A 26,025-nucleotide genomic window follows, 5' to 3' on the forward strand; every position below is an offset into this window, starting at 1 on the left:
AAGTATCAATCCTCAATTTGGCCAAATTTCATTTTGTTTGGTTTTAACAAAACAAGCAAGTTAGGTTGGGATGGGCAAGGAATAGAGAAGGGAACTATCACAGAGTAGGGCTTCTTCTTACAGGAAGGCAACTCTACAACATGGGAGACAGCAAGAAGGCCTCGAAAAACAAATGACCTTCTCTTGTAAGCTTTTCCTAAACATCCAGACTGGGTCGGGTACCCCTTACAGACTGGACCCTCTTGTTCTGCCCACAGTATCATTATCACTCAAAACTGATCCCTGTTTGTGTTTATCTTCTCACTAGATTATATGCTTCAAGAGTGTAGGAGCTCTGTCTTGCTTACAATCTTATTTTAGGAACTGGCAAATGTTCTGACACAGAAGGAAATTTTTTAATTGTTCATGAATTAATAAAAATTGGAAAAGTTGAGGAGTCTAGAGATGGATGGAAGCTCAAAAAAGGAAGTCATTAATGAGAGAGAAAAAAACACCACAACAGTCAATTTTAGCCAATATGTATAGAGTCCCAATAGACTTAAAATTTGAACAATATAGGATTACCTCAGAATATTGCAAACCTATTTTCTACAATTCAAAGCTGTCCAGCCTGACCACTTTTCCCTCTTAATTCTACACCAAAAGGAGATGAGGAGCAAAGGATAAGAGGAAACAGAGAAGGAGCTATGTACATATCCTATTTATCTTTCTCCCCTTCCCTCCCCTACTATACTGTCCATTTATTATTCTTCTATCTGCTAATCTAAGACTCTGATGTACTTTAACATATAAGAACTAGAAGAACAATACAAAAAGAACACATGCCTTACATATATAGCCAATTCAGAATCCACAGAATTCAAATTAATGATGTTATTTTGTCCTTTGAATCTAGGGCATCTGCAAAAACCTGGATTGGGGGTCATAATTAACTAAAACCTAAGCTATTGGTCCATTCAAAATTCAGAAATCAGTCTTTCAATTGCTTAGATCTATTATGTTCCTTCCAAATGAAAATCAAATAAAATGCTTTTCTTTTTTCTTGGGAGAAATGTTCTTTTGTTTTTAATGTTTATTTATTTATTTTGGGGAGAGAGAGTGCTAACGGGGGAGGGACACAGAGAGAGGGAAACAGAATCGGAAGCAGGTTCTAGGCTCTGACCTGTCAGCACAGAGCCTGACATGGGGTTCAAACTCACAAACTACAAGATCATGTCCCAAGCTGAAGTCAGGAGCTTAACCAACTGAGCCACCCAGGTGCCCCAATAGAAAAAATGTTCTACCTGATGTAGACCAGAAGTTGTTTATAGCTAAATCGCATCCTTAACACCCTTAACACTGAAATCACCAATACAGCAACACTGAAATCACCAAAGATCAAATTATTATCACTGAAATGTCTTTTTTGACAAACTAAAACCCACTTTCATATTTTAGCAAATTTGCATTGAACATCTGTCTACTAGTTATTTAATAATACCACCTACAGGTGATGTAAAGAATACAAAACTACTAAAAGTCTTTGCTCTCAAAGAACTTAAAATCTTGGCAGGAAAGGACAAAATAGAAACAAACAGAGAAACGATGACAATGTCTAACGAAGAATCTGAGTATGGTACAGATAACAGGCTCTAGATGTTATAAAAGAAGGGAAAGATGAAAGTGGAGTCCTAACTCCGAAACAGCCATTTTCAAATTTCATTAATTAAAAATCAACCAGCTGGGGTGCCTGGCTGGCTCAGTCAGTTAAGCACCGACTTCGACTCAGTTCATGATTTCACAGTTCGTGAGTTCAAGCCCTGCGTCAGGCTCTGTGCTGATAGCTTGGAGCCTGCTTTGGATTCTGTGTCTCACTCTTTCTGCTCCTCCTCCACTCATGCTCTATTGCTCTCTCTCTCTCAAAAAAAAGTAAACATTAAAAAAATTTTTTAAAAATCAACCAACCAACACTGTCCATCGTTTTTACTTTTCCTGGTTTTCACAAACACATATAGTTCATGGTTTCTTGGTTTGTTTTGCTGAATCACATATTGTCTGTGATAATCACATACAATGTGTTGGCCTATTAATAGAAGCTTCTATACGGTCCGGTCACAAATCACTTTGGAGCTGCATCCAAGCAGCATGTGTGAAGACAGGCAGAGAGGGCTCAACAAGTTAAGATAATGACCAGGGCTCAACCTCCCCTGAAATTGGTCATGGTAATACTTCCTCATTCTCATTGTTCTTTTTTTTTTTTTTTTTTTTTTTGAGAGAGACAGAGAGAAACAGCTCGAGTTGAGAGAGAGAGAAGGAGATACAGAATCCGAAGCAGGCTCCAGGCTCTGAGCTAGCTGTCAGCACAGAGACTGACACAGGGCTCAAACCCATGAACCGTGAGATCATGACCAGAGCTGAAGTCGGACACTTAACTCACTGAGCCACCCGGATGCCCCATCATTCTCATTGTTCTTGGTGCCATATGAAGATTGTTTTCATATCCTTATTAAAGGCATATGGAGCACTGGTCAACAAGAGCATATCTCTAACACTGTACTTAGCAAAATATATTAAGAGTGTTCTTTTGTGCTAGACTGTGAACTCCCAGAAGGCATATACAGATCTATTATCTTTGTATCTCCATCCCTTATCTTAGTGCCTGGCATACAATAGGTACTCAATGTATATTCACTAAGTGAATCTGAATGTTATTTTACATATGGGAAATTTTAAATCATATCAGTCACTTTTTAGGAAAAAGTAAAATCATACTCCGGAAAACCGTGCAAAATACAGAAATACTTTTATAAAAACAGTAATCTTCTGCCTTGCCTAAATTCTGACTAAAGTAATTTGATTCCCCACCTACCCTAAAATAACTCCTCTAGTTATAAATAAATTTTTCTTTATTTTCTGTTTTTTAAGAATTATGATATTTCACCTGGAAGCCAAAAGATAGCATGCTTCATATCATCAGTGTAGAAAGAATGTTCTTTAAAATTTATATAAGTACTATCTTTACCTAAATGTTATTGTCTCTTTATAACAAAAGACATTTCTTTTTCTTCTCGTAACAGTGGGCTATTTGAAATCAACATAAAATGACTATTTCTTACTTAAAAGATAATTACCAAGGATGGTATTTTGAAAAGTGAAAAAAAATGAAGCCTTTGTAGTGCTTTGGAGTGGGGAAGGGAAGAAGCCATGAAAAGGTCCTCTGAAAAAGAGGAGAAAGTTCTCTCAGATTTCACTGTAAGACATTCCTGGAAAAAGGCAACAACGATAGTGCCAAACAGCAAGTTACCGAAAATGGAGTGTTAAATATGCAAGGCAACACGCGAACCCTTCCATACTGCATTTACGCCAGGGAAAGCACATTAGTCTTTCTTCGCCTTTGATTTTATTACGTGACCAAACTTCTCGAAGTCTCACCTCTTAAGAATTAGCTTCAGGGAAGGGTGTGGAGAAAGACCATATGCAACCTCATAAAAAACAGCTCATTTTTAAACTGCTGCCAGACATACATGTTTTATGAGTAAGACCTCAGATAATCCTTTGATTAAGAAGCTTCTGGATTCTAAATGCTCAATGCTGCCAGCAAGAGGAAGCCTTAACTTCCAAGTATGTTTATTTCATTCTCTTAGACTGTTACCTGTAATGAGTCTCTTTTTCAAGTTACATTTTCTTCGACCTTAAAATTTTTCTGAAGAGAAGAAAGATCCAATCACGGCGAGCTAACATTTTATTCTATGATTTCTCTTTACTAAAATACTTTATTTCAATATCAATAATCACTTATTCAAAACTCACTTGATGTGTGCCTCCACCGTGGCAGGGACTAAGATGCACAGACAAAGACAAACACAAATAACTAGATATGAAGCAGAACGTCAGAGGTCAGACAACACAGGAGTGGGGTAGACCCAGGAGAGCCCCGTGCTGGAGGCAGTATTTGAATTGTGCCTTGTAGGATGGAGAGTTAAAGGAGGCAAACGATTCAAGACAATGGGACTGGCAGGAGCGAAAAAAAGAATATGAAGCCATGTTTGGAAAGTGAAAATTGGAGGAGAGGCTGGTATCTCTAGACGAGTGGTAGTAGAAGTTGACAGTAGTAGATTAGGGCAGAATGGTAAACTGGAAACATATGACAGCCTATCTTAATTAGCTATTCGTACTCCTCTAGTGAGTGAGTGAATAACCAAATCCTTACTTTAGTAATACTAACGAAGGGTAGAATGGAGAAAAGGAAGGGAATCAGTGTGAAAGAAAAGTTTTGAGTCTATGAAAATAGTCTTATGTTGTGATGGGAAAGTGAACAAAGCGGTGGTGACAGAACCAAAGAATGAGGAATGAAAACTAATGTGAGGGTAGAATCAATGGGACTTGGAAAATCTAGGACAGGGGAAAGAGAGAAGTCAAAGGTAACTTCAAGAAAATGAGACTAGGTGAACGGAAGAGAAGAATGGCAGTGCCATGAAAAGAATCAGGGAAATCAAAAGAAAGTCTGATTTGTAGCCACTGGGAACAATGACGAATTCCACACTGGCCACTCTGAATTTGAAGGATGGTTAGGGGAGCCTGGGTCGCTCAGCTGGTTAAGCATCCAACTTCAGCTCAGGTGATGACCTCATAATCCGTGGGTTCCAGCCCTGCATCGAGCTCTTGGCTGACAGCTCAGGCCCTGGAACCTACTTCAGATTCTGTGTTTCCCTTTCTCTCTGCCCCTCCCCTGCTGCAATCTATGTGCCTCTCTCAAAAATAAATAAACATTAAAACAAAATGAAGGATGATTAGAGTGAAATCAGGAAATGGTTAAAAACAGAAGACTGGAAACAGGAAAAAAGATCAAGGACAGAAAAGTGGACCAAGCTTACATTTATAAGAGAGAAAAAGCAATCAAATAAAGAAAAGTCAAAACAATTACAGACAGAAAAGGACCACATTAATACAGTATCACAGAAATGAAAAAAAAGGCATCAACATTGCCAAACTGTTCAGAGATGGGTGAGAATGGAGAAAAAGTTTACTGATTTTTAAGTACAATCTTCTGGTTCACCTTCCAGAGAGTATGTGTTCAGAGGTCATATTTCATGAGGTTAAGAAGTGTCATAAGACTTATGAGGACATAGAAGTTCATGTTGTAGAATGAACTTTGCGAGGCTGAAGAAGAAAGCAGAAAGAATAATAGCTTGGTGAGAGTTAAAAGTCAAATCAAGGACTTTTATATTTATAAATCTATGAAGGTTGAATTAAAAAAAAAACACTCTGGAGTATCCAACAAGGACTGTTCAAGTATTGACAGTTTGCCTCTGTTATGGATTGCTGTTTGTGTCCCCCCAAAAATTCATTTGCTGAGTCCTAACCCCTAACATAATGGGATTTGGAGATGGGGCCTTTGGGAGGTAATTAGAATGAGATGAGGTCAAGAGAGTGGGGCCCTCATGATGAGACTGCTGTCCTTAGAAGAAGATACCCCAGAGAGAGTGTTCTCTCTCTACATGGGCTCACAGCAAAGAAGGGCAAGGTGAGCACAAAACAAAGAGGTAGCCATCTTTCCTGCAAGCCAGGAAAGAGTGCTCACCAGAATCTGGCACACTGATCTCCTACTTCAAGCCTCCAAAACTTCAAGAAAATACATTTCTGTTAATTTAAGCCAAGTCTCTCATATTTTGTTACAATAGCCCCAGCAGATTAAGACACCTTCAAAAAGACATGGCTTAATTTCTTGTACATAATCCTATCAGCTAGAATCGCTTCATGAAACCAAGGCGGAAGGTAGGAAGAAGGTGTAAACTCAAAATTCCCATGCTAACTCTCTCATATCCCACAAAACTCCACAAAATTTCTCCATTACGACAGTAGTGGAAAACCAGAAAATTAAATAGAATTAAAACTGCAGACCAGAAACACGATCTGCACATGATCAACGGGCTCCAAAAGGTTCAGAAGGAAAATAAGGAGAAATGGAATAAATACTGACCTACTGTACCAGGCAGGAACCTAACAAAAGAAGTCCATGCAAAACAAACATTTGGTTTCCTTTTAAAATGAGCAATGTAAATCTATCTCACAAAATAACTCTAAAAATAGCTAAGAGAGTTCAAAATAAATAATTTGTAACTGAAGAACTAGCATTTGTCTAAATATTGAGCTCATGACTTTTGCCCCAAGAGAACACATAATCTCAGAGGCTGGAAGTGGGCTTCTTAAGAGACCTTACGCTAAAGCGATGTCAGCAGTTGCTATGCTGCTACTCAATCATATCTCAGTATTTCCAAGCTTTTCTGAACTCCCTAGAAATTCTTTTAGATCCATGCTAACTGCGCAGAGTCTGAAGAAATCTATTCACACAGGTGGTAAAATATTTGTAATGTTAAAGAGATTTAAGTTAGTATGCTAACTCTGTTCTGATCAACTCATCCCTTTGATAAGTGCTTTTTAAGGACTCAGGGCTCAGTTCCTTCCAGAAAAGGTATTTCGAGGGTTTTCAAGAAACCAACATACAAAGACACCACACCTTATTTCCCCATTACCACTTAAAATGTTTCTAGTACTAACAAGCAAATGGCAGGTCTGAACTAGTGTTAATATTCCTTTGGAAATATTAACATCCAAATCAAACAGCAAGCTTTTGCAAACATACCACAGATCTAGGAAAATGGTGGGGGAGGTGAAATACAACACTGCAAAGGCTACTGGAAAAGAAGGGAGCCATAAAGATGGTGTTCCCATTCCTAAGGAGAGGATATACCATAGGAAGCTCTTCATATAGAACAGAAGATTGAGTCTTGAGAAACTCAGAAGCTATCTCTTACTTATGAGGAGCCTTTACTTTGGAAGGAAGGAAAAACGCAAACCTGCCATGCTATACAGCATGGTACACGTTTCATCTTGAACTACTGTAAAAGGTTTAACTACACGAAAAAGGTTCTGGTCACAAAAACCAAAGCAAAAAACCATATTTATTTACCTCACACAGAAGCATTAATTGGCTTCTAATCAAACACTGAGGCCTCATAATATTAAAAAGTATGTGACACTATGGGCTTAAGTGTCAGGAAATACAAATTATAGAATGTTGTAAGGAGGGGACGTTCTCATATATTTGTTTCCTTTCATGTATGTCAAGCTAGGAAACAGTTACATCTGGGGGAACTTCCATTTGACAGACTTTTTGCTCTTTTAGAGAAGACCTGTTTTCCTTTGAGGCCAAATTTGGAATCTTCTTAAAAAGAAGTAACTTATTAGTCTTTCAGTTGTTTTAAAAGTCTTGGCTCCAAGCAGTGCTTCTCCTATTCACTTTTCTCAAAAAACGAACTGGACGCCAAAACAAGGGAAGAGGACGCAGGTAAAACTGTGCAGAGGAAAGGGAAACACATTTATGAACTTCACAAACATGGTTTATATTATCTTCAGAAGACAGGACACAGTCTAGAAATATTAGTGTTTCAGTCTTCTGTCGCAAAAAGTTAACCATTCAGATTAAACCTGCTCTTTGTGAAAATTATCTTTAAAAGGTGCCATTTTGAAATTTTCTCACCCAGAATAAGCTTCGGGGAAACTTACAAAAGGCGTAAACAAATTCTTCAGGTCACAGAAATAAAATACTTAAGGTATTTTTGCTGTTGTAGATAAAACATACACAAACAGCATTTTCAGATAATGAAGGCAATTAAAAAGAAATAAATTAAAAAATCAAATAAAACTCCCAAAGAACTGCTAATACCTCTGAATCACACCAGTCCTATACTTAGAGGGAAAGACTAGTGCTACGAAATTCTACGTGAGCCAATCTCTGCAAAGGGGACATGGGAAGAAGATGCCAAGAATTCAGAGCCCATCCATGTTACATGGAGGAGGCCGACTCAAACATCTTAGGCATCATCACTTTCCCCTCAACCACAAGACGGAAGAGAAGATGGGTCATGTGGCCTACCTTTACTCTACAATGTTAGTTTCTAGTAACCTTAAGCTTCCCAGTTGCAGCCACATTAAAACCCCGACTCCCTTTCCCTGCAGTAGGTCATGCCATGCAGAGCAGACACAAGGAAGGCTGCAGTTATTTAAAAAAAAAAAAAAAAAAGGAAACAGCATGAAGCAAGCTCCAAAGGTGCAAGGCTGAATTGGCTACATTAGCTTACCATATATCTCGGATCTACTCTCCTCTGAACTAGACTTTGTCTTCTTGGAGGAGCTATCTGCACAAGAGCGGGAGAAAAGGAGAGAGATATAGAAAACATGGAGACCAATGTAAGGGGAAAAATTCATGGGGGAAAAAAAGAATGAATCATGATCAAGTTAAATCGTGCAAACACAAAGTATGAATATCACAGGTGATAGCACTTAGAACAGTCACAAACAGCACAGGTAATGACATAATTTAAAGATTTATCAAAGAAAAGATAGTGCAATAAAAATATGTTCAAACAAAACAACACATGAATAGTCTATAAAATATATCATCTGACAATTGTAGAGATGACAAAAGCACTAAAAGCTATAATAATCTCCTTTTGAAGCACTGCATACCACTTCGCTAAATCTGTCTTTGGAGATGGGCACATCACAGATGAATATAGAGTAAGTCATTCTAACAAGACTATACTATTTATGTGCACTTGGGCAGAAACTCATTAGCAAGACAATAACTAATCATATAAATAAATAAAAGCCTCTAAGCCTCATGATGTAAAAATTAGGTGTCAGAAATAACAGTCTTTTAATAGAAATCGAGAAGTTATGGCCCTCCCCCCCCCACAAAGCCTAAATTGATGATCAGGACTTCATTTTTACCTACTACTCAAGATGCAAGTAAATTATTAGCTATTCGCTTCCTATTCTTCCCTTCCTTGATCATATCTTATAATATTTTTTCAAAATGACAGTTTATACTAAGAGTATGAAACATGAGTTAGACGCAAAATATACACTTTTAAAAATTAAAAATTGTATTATAAACAAAGGTATCTAAAAAGATACATTTTATTTATGTATCTAAGACCTTTGTCATAGGAACATACAACTGAGTAAAATAGTATAAGTACAAAGAACACAAATCAGTTTCAAATGACAAAAGCAAAATAATCAAGCATTTTTTAAGTTAAACTCTGAGCGAGTTTATAAAGAGAAAGCAAAAGACCATAGTTTACAAAAAAGTTCAATCAGTATGTATAAAATTAAGAATTTAATAATCATGAAAACTTTAGGAAAGATCAATATTACTTAAAAGACTCTCTAAGCTCAGAATACTTTTGACTGAAGAAAAAGGGATCTCTATTCATTTGCTTACACTAAAATCAGATGATCATTAATTTCTGAAGTTGGCTTTTATCTAATACTCCAATTTACCACAATCACACATGAATTTTTAAATAACTACAGAAATCTGTAGCTGTTATAGCTTTGATTTCATGAGTTACTACTGTTCATATTTATGATTCATTTTAACACTATGTCCTTGGTCTGACTGGACTCTCCAACTATGATATAATAACTGCGTTCTTATGATTATTATTTTTTTAAACACACTCTACAATGATGCTTCCATAGTGGAATACATAGTGCTGGGTGATAAACATGCGTGAATCCCTCCTGAACGCACAGGTTTTGTATTACACCACTGAGGAGGAAGGAGCATACTGAACACACCAGACAGGACTCCTGGGTGTTTCAGGTAGTTATGCAGTTTAAGCTGTAGTAGTCTGAACTTCATTACTCTCAGTATTCTTTGGAAAAACGGTATTTTACCTGTGGGATCAAAATCATGTGATGCACAGCGCTCAACTTTCTGCTTCTTATCTGTTGGTGTCTCTCGGTTCAAAATACTTCCATGCCTAAATTAAAGTAAAGCAATAAAATATTTACCACAAGCAAATCAAAAGAATAGAAACGTAATTTAAAACTTGCTCATCAGTATACCCTATACAGTCTCATAAATCTAACTTACGTTTCTCAAGAAGTTTTAAATTCAGTCTATGCTATGTGTAATAGTCTATTTATTGGTTATAAAAAGAACTTAAATTTTTAAAAAAGTAGTATTTAGTATTAAGTCTGTTTTATTCTTGGAAAAAACTTAAATTCTTTCAGTAGTTTTCATAAGTTACTATTATTTCCACTGAACAGGTAAGAGAATAGTCCCTGAAAGTAATCAAACACATTCCCCGACTGAGCTCTACATATACTACAGTCAGGTTCAAAATCACTGTATAAATATAGCATGGATGAGAAAAGTTAAAAAAAAAAGTCTTAGGCAAGCCTCACTATAGTTCTAGCTACAGAAGTCAGGCAGGCCTGGTTGACACTAGAATTACTATTCTTCCTCTGGCCTACCCAGCTATACTGATCAAATAATGGCTGGGCAGCCAATAAGACCGTCACGAGAATACATACACTACTAGTTAACTGAAATGCCATGATCAGCATTGGTATCCTGAACCACACTGTCACTAAAATGACAACAGTACTACAATAATTAGGAATGATATATGGCCTACATTTTAAATAATATTCACGACAACTAGGATGAGAAAGAGATGTTGAAGAACAGGTACTGAGGAAAAGGCATTTAATCCCAGGATATGAACACATATGGAGATATGGATGTGGGCACAGGCATATTTGAACATTTTGAATTTTTTTCCTTTACTGTCTTAAAGTAATTAAGAAGGATTTGGTTTGCCAAAGTTCATTAACTAAAGGCAGCTGTAGTTACCCAAGTGATAAAACACATCAAAAACTGGCAATCCATTTACACTCCCCAAGCTACTCACAACTGAAAACAGTCACAATAGATTTTAAAATTAAATCTCTTCATAGGGAGTGACCTTAACTATCAATTTGAGCAAACTTTTAAAATGCTTACATTAAAAACATTGAAAATGTTATCAAAACAATGCTCTCTTCCAGAAAAAATATGCAACACCTGTTATATTTTAAATTTGTAAAACATTTTGATATTTTAAACTACTTAATATAAAAAATCCACATTTTCAAAAGCCACAAAAATCCACCATAATTTCGAAGGAATGCTTCTAATTAAGAGGTAACCTAAACGTATGAAGGGCAACTGAACAACTTACCTTATAGGTTTTTTGAGGGGAAACCTGAAACAAAGGGAAAAAAAGGATAAATGTCGTTATTTCACTGGTAAGATTGTTATCCAATTTATTCATTCTACTAAACCAGAAGAAGAGATTTAAATCTTACCCTAACTTTCCCAAAGCAAGATTCAACAAACAAGTAAAGTAAAAAGCTAGATTCTATTTTTTAATGCTTTAACTCCTTTGTTAAATCTTAAATTTCAGGTGCTAGGAGCTGTCACTGAGTATGGGTTCTCCTTTTTAAAAATCTAAATATTAAATGCCAGGCACTATTCTAAACTGTTAACATGTATTATATCTTATTTAATCCATATATATAATTTCCATTTTACAGATTTTAAAAACTCAGATAAAGAGAAATATCTTATTGTCAAAATATTATACCTCGTTTCCCTGGCAGGCAAAGTTTCTTCCCGTCCATTACCTCTTCCCAAACCCCACAAGTTATGTGGGTGCTGATTACTGCTCTGTTTCTGGGTCTACTACCCTTTGATCATAATCAAATCACATTCTTGTTTATTTACATTTGGCATTTATAACAGAAAGCTAGAGAAAATACCATTGCAGGACTATCAGTTATTCAGAATATGTTCCAAAAGTAGAAAACAAAGGTTTCCGTTTTTAGTTCTCTAAGCTACAAAGAACTCCTGCATTTCCTCTTGGTCGTCTTTTTTGAAAGAAATATTATTGCGGCTTCCTGATAAAAATTTGATGTTACACATAAACACTAAGCCTGTAAGTGTTATCAAATTTCTTCCCATTCTCCTTTTCAGGTCTGTCCTTTCAGAATTCACCTCAACCTATGGCATTTTATGTAAAGATTATTTAGCCAGCATAATAAAAACATAATAAAAAATAATAAAATTATTAAGAGTATCCATAAAAATTTTTAAGGTTATTAGTAAACACAGTAAGAAAAAAAGCAGTGACACTCGAACGACTATTTCATTTGGCAAAGAAATAGTTTAGTTAAAAAAAAACACCACTAACATAAAAGTTTAGTTACAATTTCCTTTAACTCCTATATAAGCCAAAATTGATCCAAAGAAAAAGACAAAGAATCTAAAAACTTCCGTAATAAATGCATGCTAACTCACAACAAAGTTACGGACAACGAAGAAAAGGGCTCAGGGGTAAGAGCACATTGCTCTACAGAATGTACCAATTATAAAAGATTATCAAACTTTTAGAAATAGTTCCTAAGAAGTCCATCCCTACTTGTTGGCGGGGAGTAGGGAGATGGGAATGTTTTTTAATTCGGAAACATAAAAGTTGGCAGGAAAGAATTCCCAACTGAGTTTCTGCAAAGGATAATACCTGCAGTTAGCCACCTCAGCCACTCTTCCTGATAGCCATTACAGAAACTTCTACCCCGAAACAATGCCACTTGCGTCAGGGGCTGACTGCAACATCCAGCGAGATTCTGGTAAAGAATCCCGGAAGTTCCCGGACTACTGACTGTAAGCCAGCTTCCTGAGTGAGCAGTTTTCTCTTACAAGGGAATGGAAGAGGAGGGGAAAGAAGATAAAAATGGAATGAAAAGATGAATGAGGACTGCAGAAAACTTTGCTTACCGTAATCTACTTACTAAATTCTTAAAGCACAGATGAAGAACAAAAATTTTTAAGTCACAATACTTTTTCTCTAATTACTAAATTCCACAGTTAGCCCAACACCAGGCTGCTGACACAACTCCACACAAAATCCTCTATTTTCAAGTCCTTGTCCATTCTGTAACCCAAGCATAAAACTGACAATCTCCTCTGGTTCGATATTTATGTAAAAGAGCTACAGTTGAACGCTGACATTATATTAGATATGCTCAATCAAACTATATCTGGCTTTTGAAAATATCATATTGATGACTTGGGCATTTTAGCCAACAATGAACATGCTTGTGCATATTTACATACGTATGTATTCTTCCAGATGTAAGACCAAGTCCAAGTACTAATATGAAGAATCATAATTTAAAAAGGAAATTGGAGTGCCTGAGTGGTTCAGTTGGTTAAGTTTCCAACTCTTGATTTCAGCTCAGGTAATGACTCAGTATGAGCTTGAGCCACACATTGGGCTCTGTGCTGACAGTGCACAGCCTGCTTAGGATTCTCTCTCTTTCTCCCCCCCCCCCCTCTCTTTCCCTATACCCCTCCCCAACTCATGTGTGTGCTCTTTCTCAAAATAAGTAAATAAACTCAAAAAATAAACTCAAAAAAAAAAGGAAAGGGTTGTCAAAATTTGAGCCACTGGAATAAGGTAACTAGATGCCCTTACACTAGATAACCTACACTAAGCATACTCATATGCCACAAATCCTAACCAAGGGCCTCACGGTTATAATTTCATTGACTTAGTTGACTTCAGGAAGCCTTTTAAAATTTTTTAGCGTTTATTGATTTTTGAGAGAGAAAGAGACAGACAGAGCACGAGTAGGGAACGAGCAGATAGAGAGGGAGACATAGAATCCAAAGCAGGCTCCAGGCTCCAAGCTATCAGCACAGAGCCTAATGTGGGGCTTAAACCGACAAACCATGAGATTGTGACCTGAGCTGAAGTCAGACACTTAACCTACTGAGCCACCCAGGTGCCCCAAGATGCCAGTTATTTTTTAAGTTTATTTATTTACTTTGAGAAAGAAAACATGTGCAGGAGAGGCAGAGAGAAAAGGAGAGAGGAGAAATAATTCCAAGCAGGCTCTGCACTGTTAGTGCGAGGAACCCAATGCAGGGCTCAAACTCATGAGACCATGACCTGAGCCGAAATCAAGAGTCAGATGGTTAACCAACTGAACCACCCAGGGATCCAGGATGCCTTTCTTACAAGTCTTGAGCTCTAATATTAAAGCCCTAGATAGCAATATACAGAGGCCTGCCCAAAGTTTTTATTTTCACACTCCTTCTATGTGTTATTACAGTGTAAAGGGAGTTGTGATTTGGTAATTAAATAAACCCTAACCAAATAAATAATATTTACTTTAGTAAAACTTCCAGTTTTAGCCAGGCTTAACTATACATATATACATACACATATTTAAATACACATTATATGTATACACCTACATGATTTTCTTACTGGGATATTGCTTTAAGCTTGTTAAAAAGAATTTCACCTAGATGAAAAAAGAATTGGAAAGGGCCACCAAACTGTGTTTTTCACGTATTTGCTTATAATGAATAGCCTATTAAAGTCATTTTTCCTTTTATTGACTTTTCATGAGAAAAGAGCTAGCCTTAACACTGTTCTTATAAAAAATGTCCTGAAATAAAAAATAGAGATTATCACACTCAAACCTTAATTCCTACCCTTTCTCCCCTTTAAGGTAGGTATTTTTTTCTTGGGTTTAATAATGTGTTAAGGAATTTGGGACTCTGGTTTTTAATAAGAGATGACTGAAATGAGGAGAGTGAAGTTAAGGATATTTTATCTACATTGTTGGATTGTGGTCAAGTTTTCATTAGTAAACAATGTTAGCTACTAAATTTAGAATTCCAAAAAATTCCATTGTAAGATACATCCTGACTTTAGCAATGTTAAATGCAGGGTGAAACGCCTGTGTACCTTGGAATCCATGAAATATAGCACTAGTTTATTGGAATTCATGCCAGCGAGGACAGTTTCTAGACAAAGAATTGTGCAAAATAGGTAACGGTTAAGATAATTCTAAGGCTCAATCCTCATAAAATGATGGCAAACATCAATGCAAAAAATACAGTGGTCCAATACTGTTACAGTCAATGAAAAATCACGTGTGATTTCAAGGCCTCAGGAACAGGGATGCCTCAGAAAACAAATAACAAGGTTCACATGCTAGTTTTAAAAGGGGCTTGCACTTGGGCAAGTTCCTTAACCTCTCTGACAATCATCTGTAAAACAGTTATAATATTGGTACCTACCTTACAAATTTGTTTTGAGGATTAAATTAGAAAGTGAGGAACATTAAATGAGAAGCACTGCCTAGCACATGATAACCTAATCATCAACAGCTCCTAGTTAAAATGCAAATAAAATCTGAACTTTAAAGACATAACTTCAAATTAAGTAGAGGAGAAAAAATAAACTTAAAGACTAACAATATTCAAATAGGCTTTTAGCTCAGCAAAATCCACAGAAATGCATAATTCAAAGCCAATGATGAAACCATAGCTTCAATGTGCCAAGCCATATTATATAAAATTAATGTCAATACTCAAGTTAACAAACTTCCCAGATGCTGCAGGGTAAAAGGAAAGATCAGGTTACAACCAAAACTTTTAATTTTCGTAGCAAGTAAGGTTTTTTTTTAAAGCTATGAAATTGTGCTGCCACACCTGTCACTTCTTAGCAAAAGAGTCCATTATTTCCACATCTCCTTTAAAATATCAAGAATGATTAAGGCATCCTGTGTCCTGAATATAAATTAGGTTATTTATTTATTTCTACAAAATAATTTAAATGGCTTAAAGTACAACACTTAAATTTGAAATTACTCCAACGTGAATATGAACCAGGTAGCTCCAGCATTACATCATTTTTCACGAAATAACAAACAAAAGAGCTAAAAGGGCATTTGTACCCATAAGTATAAGGATTTAGAAGACACTGCTGACTTCAGCTTAGCTGTTAATTCAACCTTTAGATCTATCTCTGGACAGTAAGATTCAAAGAACCAAAAGTAGTAATGACCACTGCCACTCCTCCTCCTTCAAAAGAACACCAGTCATAGATGCTGTCACCACCTACAATTTATAACTGGCCTAGCTGAAAGTCACTAAAAGAATTAAAAATTATGGAAAGAGCAAAAAAATAAAAGTCTGAAAATGATCTACCCCTGTACCTTTTTATTAGGATACAGATCCAAAGCATGAAAAGCTGTTAGCACTAGTTACATCAGAAAGACTCGAACAGAAGCTACAGCTGACAGGATGACTCATGGAGAATTTTTCATGGTGTTATTAGTTTTAAACCTCTGGACCTTGCAATACAAAGCCACAGAATGACAAGGACCAAGGAGCTCAATTCTGGTGTCAAATCCAAAAATGATTCACTAAAATGTAATGTAAGATCTCAAATTAACTTCTTAAATATAGTTTGGTATACTGCCACTTCTACTGAAGAACTATAAACACATGACGACCCTCAGTAAGTGGCTCTTCTTTCCTGGACACACTTTGACAAATTAAACAGTAAATTCTAAACTATTTTAATTGCCTCTGTCAGATATTGTAAGTTGGATACTCATCGTTTCTGAACTGGGAAAAGTAGTTCACAATTAATGTAATAGCTTATTTATTACAGGCTCTCATTTACTCATTGACAATCAGAAATAGTATCACTTTTGCAAATATTTCCTATAATGTTTCTAAATAACTTTCCTTCGAAACCATGAGTATCACCATTAACTTACACAGTGTCTTTTTAGACTTCAATTCCTCACTTCAAAAAAACCAAGAGAACTGGCAGTAAAATGTACGGGAACCTCAGACCCATGGCATAGTTATCTGCAACCCATTCAACATCATTCAAACCATCAAATCCATGCTCATATGGATCTGGGATTATATAACCAATAAACTGGACTCCACAGAATAATCTCATACTTTCTATAATAGTGATGATACATAATTTTCATTGGATAGGGATTTAAATCTTAATCCTGTTTCACAATTCGCTATTTGAAAATTTGTTTGGAGAAGTGATTCAAGATGGCAATGCCTGAAGATTCTAAACTCACCTCCTCCCATGGACAAAAAATTCAACAGCTAACACAGAATGATTTACTCGGAAAAGTTCTGAAAACTAGATGAACAGTGCCTCTACAACAAAAGATAAAAGGGCCACACTGAGACAGGTAGGGGAGGCAGAGATGGATATGCTCTTGCCAAAATCCCACCCCACGTGCAGTGACCCACAATCAGGAGGGATCTCAAAAAACATGGAACTTTTTCCAGAGGGGCAAGGAGTTTGTGCCCCACATCAGGCACCCCAAGCTGTGGGCCTGAACCAGAAAGACAAGCCCTCAAAACTTAGTATCGACTGGGATTACATCCTGGAGAACCATAGAAGCATAGGGAATTAAAAACCCACCGTTAAAAGGTCTTGAAGACAGACTCACTCACCCTGAGACCTGGTGCAAAAGCAGCAGTTTGAAAAGTTCCTAGACCATATGTGAAGGAGCCCCAATTACTCATTTTAAAGCAACTTCCAGAGAGGAAGGAACCTGTTGGGACTCTCTCCAAGAATAGAAATGTTGGCAGGTACCATTTTTGTGATCACATTCTACCCTGCTAAGGCTGGGACTCGTGGGCACCATTTGTATATAATCTCCCTCTAACCTGCTAGTGCAGGTTGGTATCTCCCTCTTCAGTGCCCAACCATGCCACAGCCAGACAAACACCCCCTTCACCACCTCCAATGCCACAGCCACAGCTCTACCACAACCAGCAGGCATGCACAGAACACACAGGGGATGCCCTTTGAGAGCCTGGCTCTGGTGACCAATTGGACTGCACTTCTGGGCCCCCTGGGTCACCTCCTACACAAGGCCACTTCATCAATCCTAGGAGATGCTTGATAAAGAGTTAAAACTAATGGTCATAAAGATGATCACCAAACTTGGGAGAAGAATAGATGAACACCATGAGAACATCAACAAAGAGAAAGAAAATACAAGAAAGTACCAAAAAAGAAGTTACAGAGCTGAAGAATGCAAAAACTGAACTAAAAAAATACACTGAAAGAGTTCAACAGCCCATTGGATGAAGCAGAAGAACAATCTGGGCTAGAAGACAAAGCAATAGAACTCACCCAAACAGAGCAGCAAAAAAAAAAGAAAGAAAGAAAGAAAAAGAGAAAATGAAAGTGAAGATATATGAAAGGACATTCAGGATAACATCAAGTGGAATAACACCCCCACTATAGGAGTCCCAGAAGGAAAAAAGAGAGGGAACAGGGCAGAAAATCTATTTGAATAAATAATGGCTGAAAACTTCCTTAATCTGGGGAATGAAACAAACATCCAGGTCCAAGAAACCCAGAATTCTAAACAAAACAAATCCAAAGAAAGCCACACAAAGAAATATTACAGTTAAAATATCAGAAGTTAAAGATAAAGCAAGGGGTGGATGGGTGGCTCTATTAAGCATCTGACTCTTGATGTCTGCTCAGGTCATGATCTCACAGTTATGAGATCAAGCCCTTCATCAGACTCCACACTAGGCATGGAGCCTGCTTAAGATTCTCTCTCTCCCTCTCCCTCTGCCCTTTCCCCCTCTTTTGCTCTCTCTCTCAAAAACATAAATAAATAAAGATAAAGAGAGAACCTTAAAAGCAGCACGGAAGAAATAATTTGTTATGTACAAGAGAAACCTGTAAGGCTATCAGCAGAATTTTCAGCAGAAAATTTGCAGGCCAGAAGGGAATGACATGACATATTCAAAGTACTGAAAGAAAAAAAAAAAAAACTTCCAAGCAGGAATACACTACCTGGAGTGGGGGGTTGGGGGAACAGATTATCTAGCAAGATTATCATTCAAAATAGAAGAAGAGCTACAGAACTTTTCAGATAAGCAAAAGCTAAAGGAGTTCATCACCACTAAACTGTGCTTACAAAAAAATGTTGAAAGGACTTCAAGGTGAAAAGCAATGGCACTAATTAATGACAAAAAAACATACGAAAGTAAAAATCTCACTGGAAAGGGTAATATATAGTAAAGGTGGTGAATTTATCACTTATAAGGCTAGCATGAAAGTCAAAAGACAAAGTAATAAAAATATCTGTAACTACAACAATGAGTTAAGGAATATATAAGATAAAAATCTATGAAATGTGACATCAGAAACAAAATATGGGGGGTGGTTAAGAATGTGGTTTTGGAATATATTCAAATTTAAGTTGCCATCAACTTAGAATAGACTGTTATATAAATAAGAATGCTATTTGTGAACTTCACAGTAACCACCGAGCAACCACCGAGCAAAAACTTATCATAAGTACACACACAAAAAATGAAGAGAAATCTGTACATAAATGAAAGAAAGTTATTAAACTATAAGGAAGAGAAAAAGAGAAGAAAGGAACTACAAAGACAGCCAGAAAACAATTAATCAAATAGCAATAAGTACAGATCTACCAATAATTGCTTTAAGTGTAAACAGACTAAATTCTCCAACCAGGAAGTACAGAATGGTTGAATGGATAAAAAAAACAAGACTCATATATATAGTGCCTGAGAGACTAATTTCAGAAGTAACACAGAAACTGAAAGTATGGAAAAAGATATTCCATGTAAATGTGAACTGAAGAAAGCTGATGTAGCTATGCTTTTAACAGACAAAATAAACTTTAAAACAAAGACTTTCATAAAAACAAAGGCATTACATAATGATAAAGGGGTCAATCCAGCAAGAAGATATAACATTTTAAAATATGTATGCAGCCACCATAGGAGTACCAAAATAAATAAATATTAATAGATCTAAAGGAATAAACTGATAACAGGAGACATCAATAGATAAATCATTCACACAGAAAATCAATTTAAAAAATTGACTTTAAACAACACATTAGACCAGATGAACATTCCATCCAAAAGCAACAGAATACACATTCGTCTCAAGTGCACATGGAACATTTTCCAGGACAGATCACAGGTTAAGCCACAAAAAAAGTCTCAATAAATTAAAGAAGATTGAAATTCTGTCAAGCACCTTATCTGACCACAATGGTATGAAACTAGAAATCAATTATAAGAAGAAAACTGGAAAAACCAAAACAATGTGGAATTACACAACATGCTACTAAACAATCATGGGGTCATCAAAGAAATCTAAGAAATAAAAAAAAAATGCCTAAAGACAACTGACTTTAGGTGACTCCATCGGTTAAGCATCCAACTCTGGTTTCAGCTCAGGTCATGATCTCACAGTTCGTGGGTTCAAGCCCCACATCAGGCTCTGTGCTGACAGCACACAGCTTGCTTGGGATTCTGTCTCCCTCTCTCTCTGCCTCTCCTCTGCACTCTCTCTCTCAAAAATAAACAAACATATAAAGGAAAAAAAAGGCCACTGGCATGCAGCAAAAGCAGTTAGAAGAGGACAGTTCACAGTAATGCAGACATACTTCAAGAAACAATATGTTTGTAAGCATAATAAAAATAAGAAGGAAAAAAATGGCCTCTTAATCTGGGATGGGCATGCTTCCCAAGATTTTACATAAAATGCATTAAGACTGAATGTTCAAATTTTGTAAACTGAAGCGAGAATTGTGCAAAATTTGTTAGGACAAGCTTCTTTCCACAGATGTGCCAAAGGTCACAACTGTGCTTCTGAAAAAGTAGAACGTCTTAGTTAGCTTTTACCTTTTGTACTGAGGTGTCATTGAGACAAAGTCCACCATTAATCTGAACTGGAGACTTTTATGAAAATGTAAAATTAAAATATAATATAATATGTCAAATAACATCATATTTTCTAGGCTATAAGAAAGTTCTACTCAAAATGTAAATTCTTACATATCACTTTAAAGCACATGTATGACACATTTGCAGTTTGCATTTTTATTAAAGAAAAAGTCTAAAACATCCATAAAAATAGCATTCTATAGCAAGGAATACCAATTCAACAAGAAAGCGAATTATAATGGATTTCTTTAAAAATTTCCTAAATATTTCTCAGCAAATGCCAACACAATTATAAGAATAGGAATCTTTCAGGAGAAGGAAAAACAGAATTCCCCAGACACCGAAATTACAGAGTATTCATCATGATCTCTGCTCCCCTTCAGCTATTGCACTTGGTGTGCACTCAGTCCTTGAAGACAAAGAAGGCTAATTCATATTATATCTGTACCACAAAGCTGAATGGACAAGGATTTACCCAAAATAAATCACAGCACAAGAAAACACAGGGAATCAGAAAAGTATAAACTTAGTGACCATAAACTCTAAAAATGTTCACAATTTCCTTGAACTAAACCATAGACCTATTTCTTATAAAGAAATAAAAACATCATATACTTTGCAGGAAGAACTCTAAGAGATTAAGGATTAAGGACATTCCATGTTTTCTCCTTGTAATTTTTAAAATTATTTAAGAAATGGATTTTGAGTAAGCATTTTGATTATATATCATTAAATTTACATGTCACACTCCTTGGTTGGTGAAATATTTCCATAAATAAATAAAACTTACAGGATATATGAATTATAAAATATCAGTTAAGATAAGACTACTAATAAAAATGATCACAGCCAATACCATAACAATTAAATCTTCTATATAACACACATCCAACCTTCATAAAAGCATCTGATTTTCTTCTAAGGAAATTTTTTTTCATTAAAAACACTTTTACTAGCTATATACATAATGAATGTTATAATGCAGTTTTTGGTTTCTAACTAGAGACTCTCCTTCATTAATGTTTTGGTTCTGGCATCAAATGTTAACAATTCTTCAATTTCCCCTTAGCCATACACTTAGTCTATCAAGAAGCCACATTTTCGATGACAAATCTGAATACCCCAAACTTTTAAACCAGCACAAAGGAAAAAAGACCTTTGATTCTGAGAGGGAAACGTGAGAAAATCAGGTACACGCACGCTGTCTCACTTCTTCTACTGGAAGACTTTTTCTTGGCCCCAAACCATGGAGTTAGAGTAGAGGGTATAGTCTTATCAGTAACAATGGCTCACCATAGCACTGAATTTGGAAAAGTTGGAGGGAATGTGTGTTTTAAATATTTTGACATCCCTCTTACATCACTCCAGAACTGGGAATCACTGCTTTGCAAAGTTCCGTTCATTTTTAATTCACTGACATTCAGTTCTATTTTCTTCCTTAGATACTAAAAATGTGACTTATCCTAACACACTTTCAACATGTAAGACTACTGACATTAATTTCTAAATAGATCTGTTACTAATATCATTTTTATATCATTTTCAAGATAATTCCTCTCTCTCAAGGGATTGAAGAATTAGATTGTTACTTTTCCAAAAGTGTAAAGTTTCTTATAAAGCAATGGTTTTCTACTTTTCAACATGAAGAAATATCTTTTCTTTATTCCCCAAAAAAATATATGCACAAAAGTTTTAAAAATTAAAAAGACAAAATAGAAAATAAAAATTACCCAAAAGAGCTCAATACCCAGCATCTTATGACTACTTCCCCCACTTTTTGTAAAAATAGAGATTTCTCTATTTGTATATAGTATGGATACAGCGTAAAAAGTTTCTTTTTGTAACAATTACACCATATAGGATGTAACTGTTTGGGAGCCTTTTTAAACTAATAAAACACTGACATAATTTTACATCATTAAATATTTCACTACAGCACTGATTTTAAATTGTCCTGCATACAACCTTAAGGGTTCAAAAAACATCGCTCAGAGAGCAAAAGTGGGGAGATGGGAGTTCTAGGTACTCCACACAACAGAGCTGCTTAGCTTTTATTTATATTATATTTTGAGCTTCCCAGGGAAATAAAGATTTGAGAAAGGGATCTCTAAATAAATAATCCCCGATAGCCGCAAAGTGCTTTGAGATAGGCTATTTAATTTAACCAATTGTCTTTTGTAAATATTTCAGCTAGGCCCAGCTTTTTCAGTATAACAGGCATTGTTGTAACAAATAACCTTGTAACTCCAATTAGGCACTTCCTCCCTCTTGTTTTCTTCTGTAGGACGAGTTTATCTATAATAAAGAATCCACGCGTGAGTTTGGACTGGAAGAGGAGTCTGTGTGTGTGCACCAGGTAAACCGAAAAGAAAGAGACACTATTCCTTTAGCTCAATCCCGTGGACTCAAGCCTAACCCGTATGGAAAGACACAGCAGCAAGAAGCTAATAAAGGAGCCATTTTGAGAACAGACCTTGTGAGACAAAGGGACAGAGTAACATTACGTTCGTATTCAAGTCGACAAAATTGTTCTCGTGAAATAGATGAGAGAGATTCTGTTAAAAGGGAAAATCAAACAGGGGAACCACATAAAATCTGCAAACTGAATAAATACCAAAAAGCTATATTTATATTTTACTAATTATAATCCATCATTACATTTGAAAAACAAGTAAAGATAGATGTGCAAGATGCATTACTTACGCAGTGTTGGAACTGCACTAACTTCCCCTATGTTAAACATGAAAGCAATCCCTAGACTGGGAACTGTTACATTTATTGTAGGTTGAATTGTATCTCCCCACAAAGGTACATTGAAGAGGCACCTGGTGGCTCCATAGGTTAAGCATTCAACCTCGGCTCAGGTCATGATCTCACTGTACATGGGTTCGAGCCCTGAGTCAGGCCCTGTGCTAAGAACTCGGAGCTTACAGCCTGCTTTGGATTCTGTGTCTCCCTGTCTCTCTGCCCCTCCCCTGCTCACACTCTCTTTCTCATTAAAAAAAAAAAAAAAAAGTACACTGTAAGTCCTAATCCCTAGTACCTGTGAATATATGACCTCATTTGGAAATAGGGTCACCGCACCTGCTTTGGGTGTCATATCTAAGAAGTCTTTGCCGAACTCAAAGTCACAGAGATTTTCTTTCTGTGTCTCCCTCTCTGCCCCTCCCCTACTCACCCTCTATCTCTCTCTTTCAAAAATAAACATTAAAAAATGTTTTTAACATTTATTTATTTTTGAGAGAGAGAGAAAGAGCATGAACGGGGGAGAGGCAGAGAGAGAGGGAGACATAGAATCTGAAGCAGGCTCCAGGCTCCGAGCTGTCAGCACAGAGCCTGATGTGGCTTTCGAACTCAGGAACCATGAGATCATTACCTGAGCTGAAGTCAGATGCCTAACTGACTGAGCCACCCAGGCACCACTATGCCACCCCTCACAAAAATATTTTTTTTTAAATAAAAGCAAGTCACTAAATCCAACCAATACTAGAGGTTAGGAAGATTAAGCTCCATCTCCTGGATAAAGGAGAATGTAAGCATGCTACTTGGAATTTGTCCATAAGGAGTATTTCTGTCTTATTTATGCAATCATTTACGTCAATATTGAACTCATATGTATTATTTTATACTTGGAGTTCTAATCCAATACATTACTTATTTTCCTGCTCATATTGTTTCAGCTTAAGTTATTCAGAGGTATTTCAGGTTGGCACCTGTTTTCTTTTGACATGTCCTTAGCTTTTTTTTTTTTTAATGTTTATTTATTTATTTTTGAGAGACTGGGACAGAGACAGAGTGAGAGGGAAACAGAGAATCCCAAGCAGGATCTGAGCTGTCAGTGCAGAGCCCAATGTGGGGCTCAAACTCATGAACCATGAGATTATGACCTGAGCTGCTGACCTCAGCCACTCAGGCTCAGCATTTTTTTTTTTTTTTGAGCACTTCCTTGCTTCTGGCACTACAAGGTTTTCTAACTCCTCTTTTATTTTCCCTACTCCAGCCTTGAAATCAACCATTTCTCCAATGAGCTATTTTACTGAGGATTGGTAGTTAGAAACAATGATCTGGGTTCTGGGTGTGCTTCCTGTTACTTCTATGCCTTCTCAGCAAATAGAACTAGAAAATCTAAAATTGCCTCATTATCTATCCATCTGTATGTATATATTAAGTTAAACATGAGTTCATACTGATGTTGCTAATTCTAATCCAGAGTACAAGGTTCACTGATCTTCTCTCCTTGCTTAACTCCACTATCTGACAGTGAGAAAAATTAGCTTCCATCAACTCTGTACTCCCAGTATAAACTCCACTTGATCATAATATATTATTCATTTATGTGTTTATATATGTGTGTGTGTATGTGTATATATGTGTGTATACATATACATATAACTATGTGTGTATATATGCACACATACACATATGTATTTTATATGTCCATATATATGATAGTTACATATTCTATATATATTTGTATATTGGTAGAGTTTATAAAATCCCAAACCATATTTCACCTAAGTTGTTAAATCTACTGGCATAAAAGTATTCATAATATTCCTTTATCATCCTTTTTTTTCCTTTTTTTAGAGAGAGAGAGCACGTGCAAGAGGGGAAGAGAATCTTAAGGAAGCCTCACGCTCAGCATAGAGCCTGATGAGGGGCTTGATCTCATGACTCTGGGATCATGAACTGAGCTAAAATCAAGAGCCAGATATTCAACCAACTGAGCCACAAAGGTGCACCCCCCATATTATCCTTTTAATATATGTGGGATCTTTAGTGATGTCACCTTTTATTCCTGAGAATGATCATGTTTGTCTTCCCTCTTTTATTCCTATCAGTCTGGCTAGAAGTTTAACAATTTTATTGATATTCTCAAAAGAAGCAGCTTTTGCTTTCATTGATTTTTCTCTATTGTTTTTCTGTTTCTACTTCATTGACTCCTACTCTGATATTTATTATTTCTTTTCTTCTATTTACTTTGTTTTTTGTTTCTAATTTACATCTAAGTTAGTTAACATATAGTATAATAATGATTTCAGGAATAGAATTTAGTGACTTACCACTTACATATAACACCCAGTGCTATCTCAACAAGCGCCCTCCTTAATGCCCCTCTGCTTACTTTGGTTTTAATAAGCTCGTCATATTCTAGTTTCTTACAAAAGAAGTTGATGTTATCAACTTTAGACTTTTCTTCTTTTCTAATAGGTGTTTAATGATTTTTAAAGTAATGGTTTAGTAGCATCCTGCAAATTCTGATAAATTGTGGGGGGTTTTTTCATTCAGCACAAAATAATTTCCTATTTCCCATCCTCCCTTTTTAAATGCTTATTTATTTATTTTGAGAGAGAGAGAGAGAACAAGCAAACAGAGGAGGAACAGAGAAAGAGAGGGAGAGAGAATCTCAAACAGGTTCCATGCTGTCAGCGCAGAGACCAGTTCAGGGCTTGATCTCACAAATTATGAGATCATGACCTGAACCAAAATCAAAAGCTGGATGCTGACCCGACGGAGCCACACAGGCACCCCCATTCCCTTTTGACTTCTTCTTTGACCCAAAGGTAATT

The 26,025-nt window shown here is 36.3% G+C and overlaps 1 protein-coding gene across 5 annotated transcripts in view; it reads right to left on the minus strand.

The window, feature by feature from the left end:
- ARHGEF12 (Rho guanine nucleotide exchange factor 12) overlaps positions 1–26,025 on the minus strand; it is a 146,786-nt gene that overhangs the window by 67,166 nt on the left and 53,595 nt on the right. For 3 of the 5 annotated variants that reach the window (XM_029956771.1, XM_029956770.1, XM_029956768.1), the window contains exons 2-4: positions 11,058–11,081; positions 9,727–9,812; positions 8,121–8,177 (exon numbers count right to left, since the gene is read on the minus strand). In XM_029956771.1, coding sequence (XP_029812631.1) covers positions 8,121–8,177; positions 9,727–9,812; positions 11,058–11,081 — 167 coding nt within the window. Of the gene's footprint in view, positions 1–5,035; positions 5,060–8,120; positions 8,178–9,726; positions 9,813–11,057; positions 11,082–26,025 lie in introns of those variants that run through there. The other 2 variants (XM_029956769.1, XM_029956772.1) reach the window with 2 other exon arrangements.

This window comes from Suricata suricatta, chromosome 11 (assembly GCF_006229205.1).
Source record: "Suricata suricatta isolate VVHF042 chromosome 11, meerkat_22Aug2017_6uvM2_HiC, whole genome shotgun sequence".
Lineage (NCBI taxonomy): Eukaryota > Metazoa > Chordata > Mammalia > Carnivora > Herpestidae > Suricata > Suricata suricatta.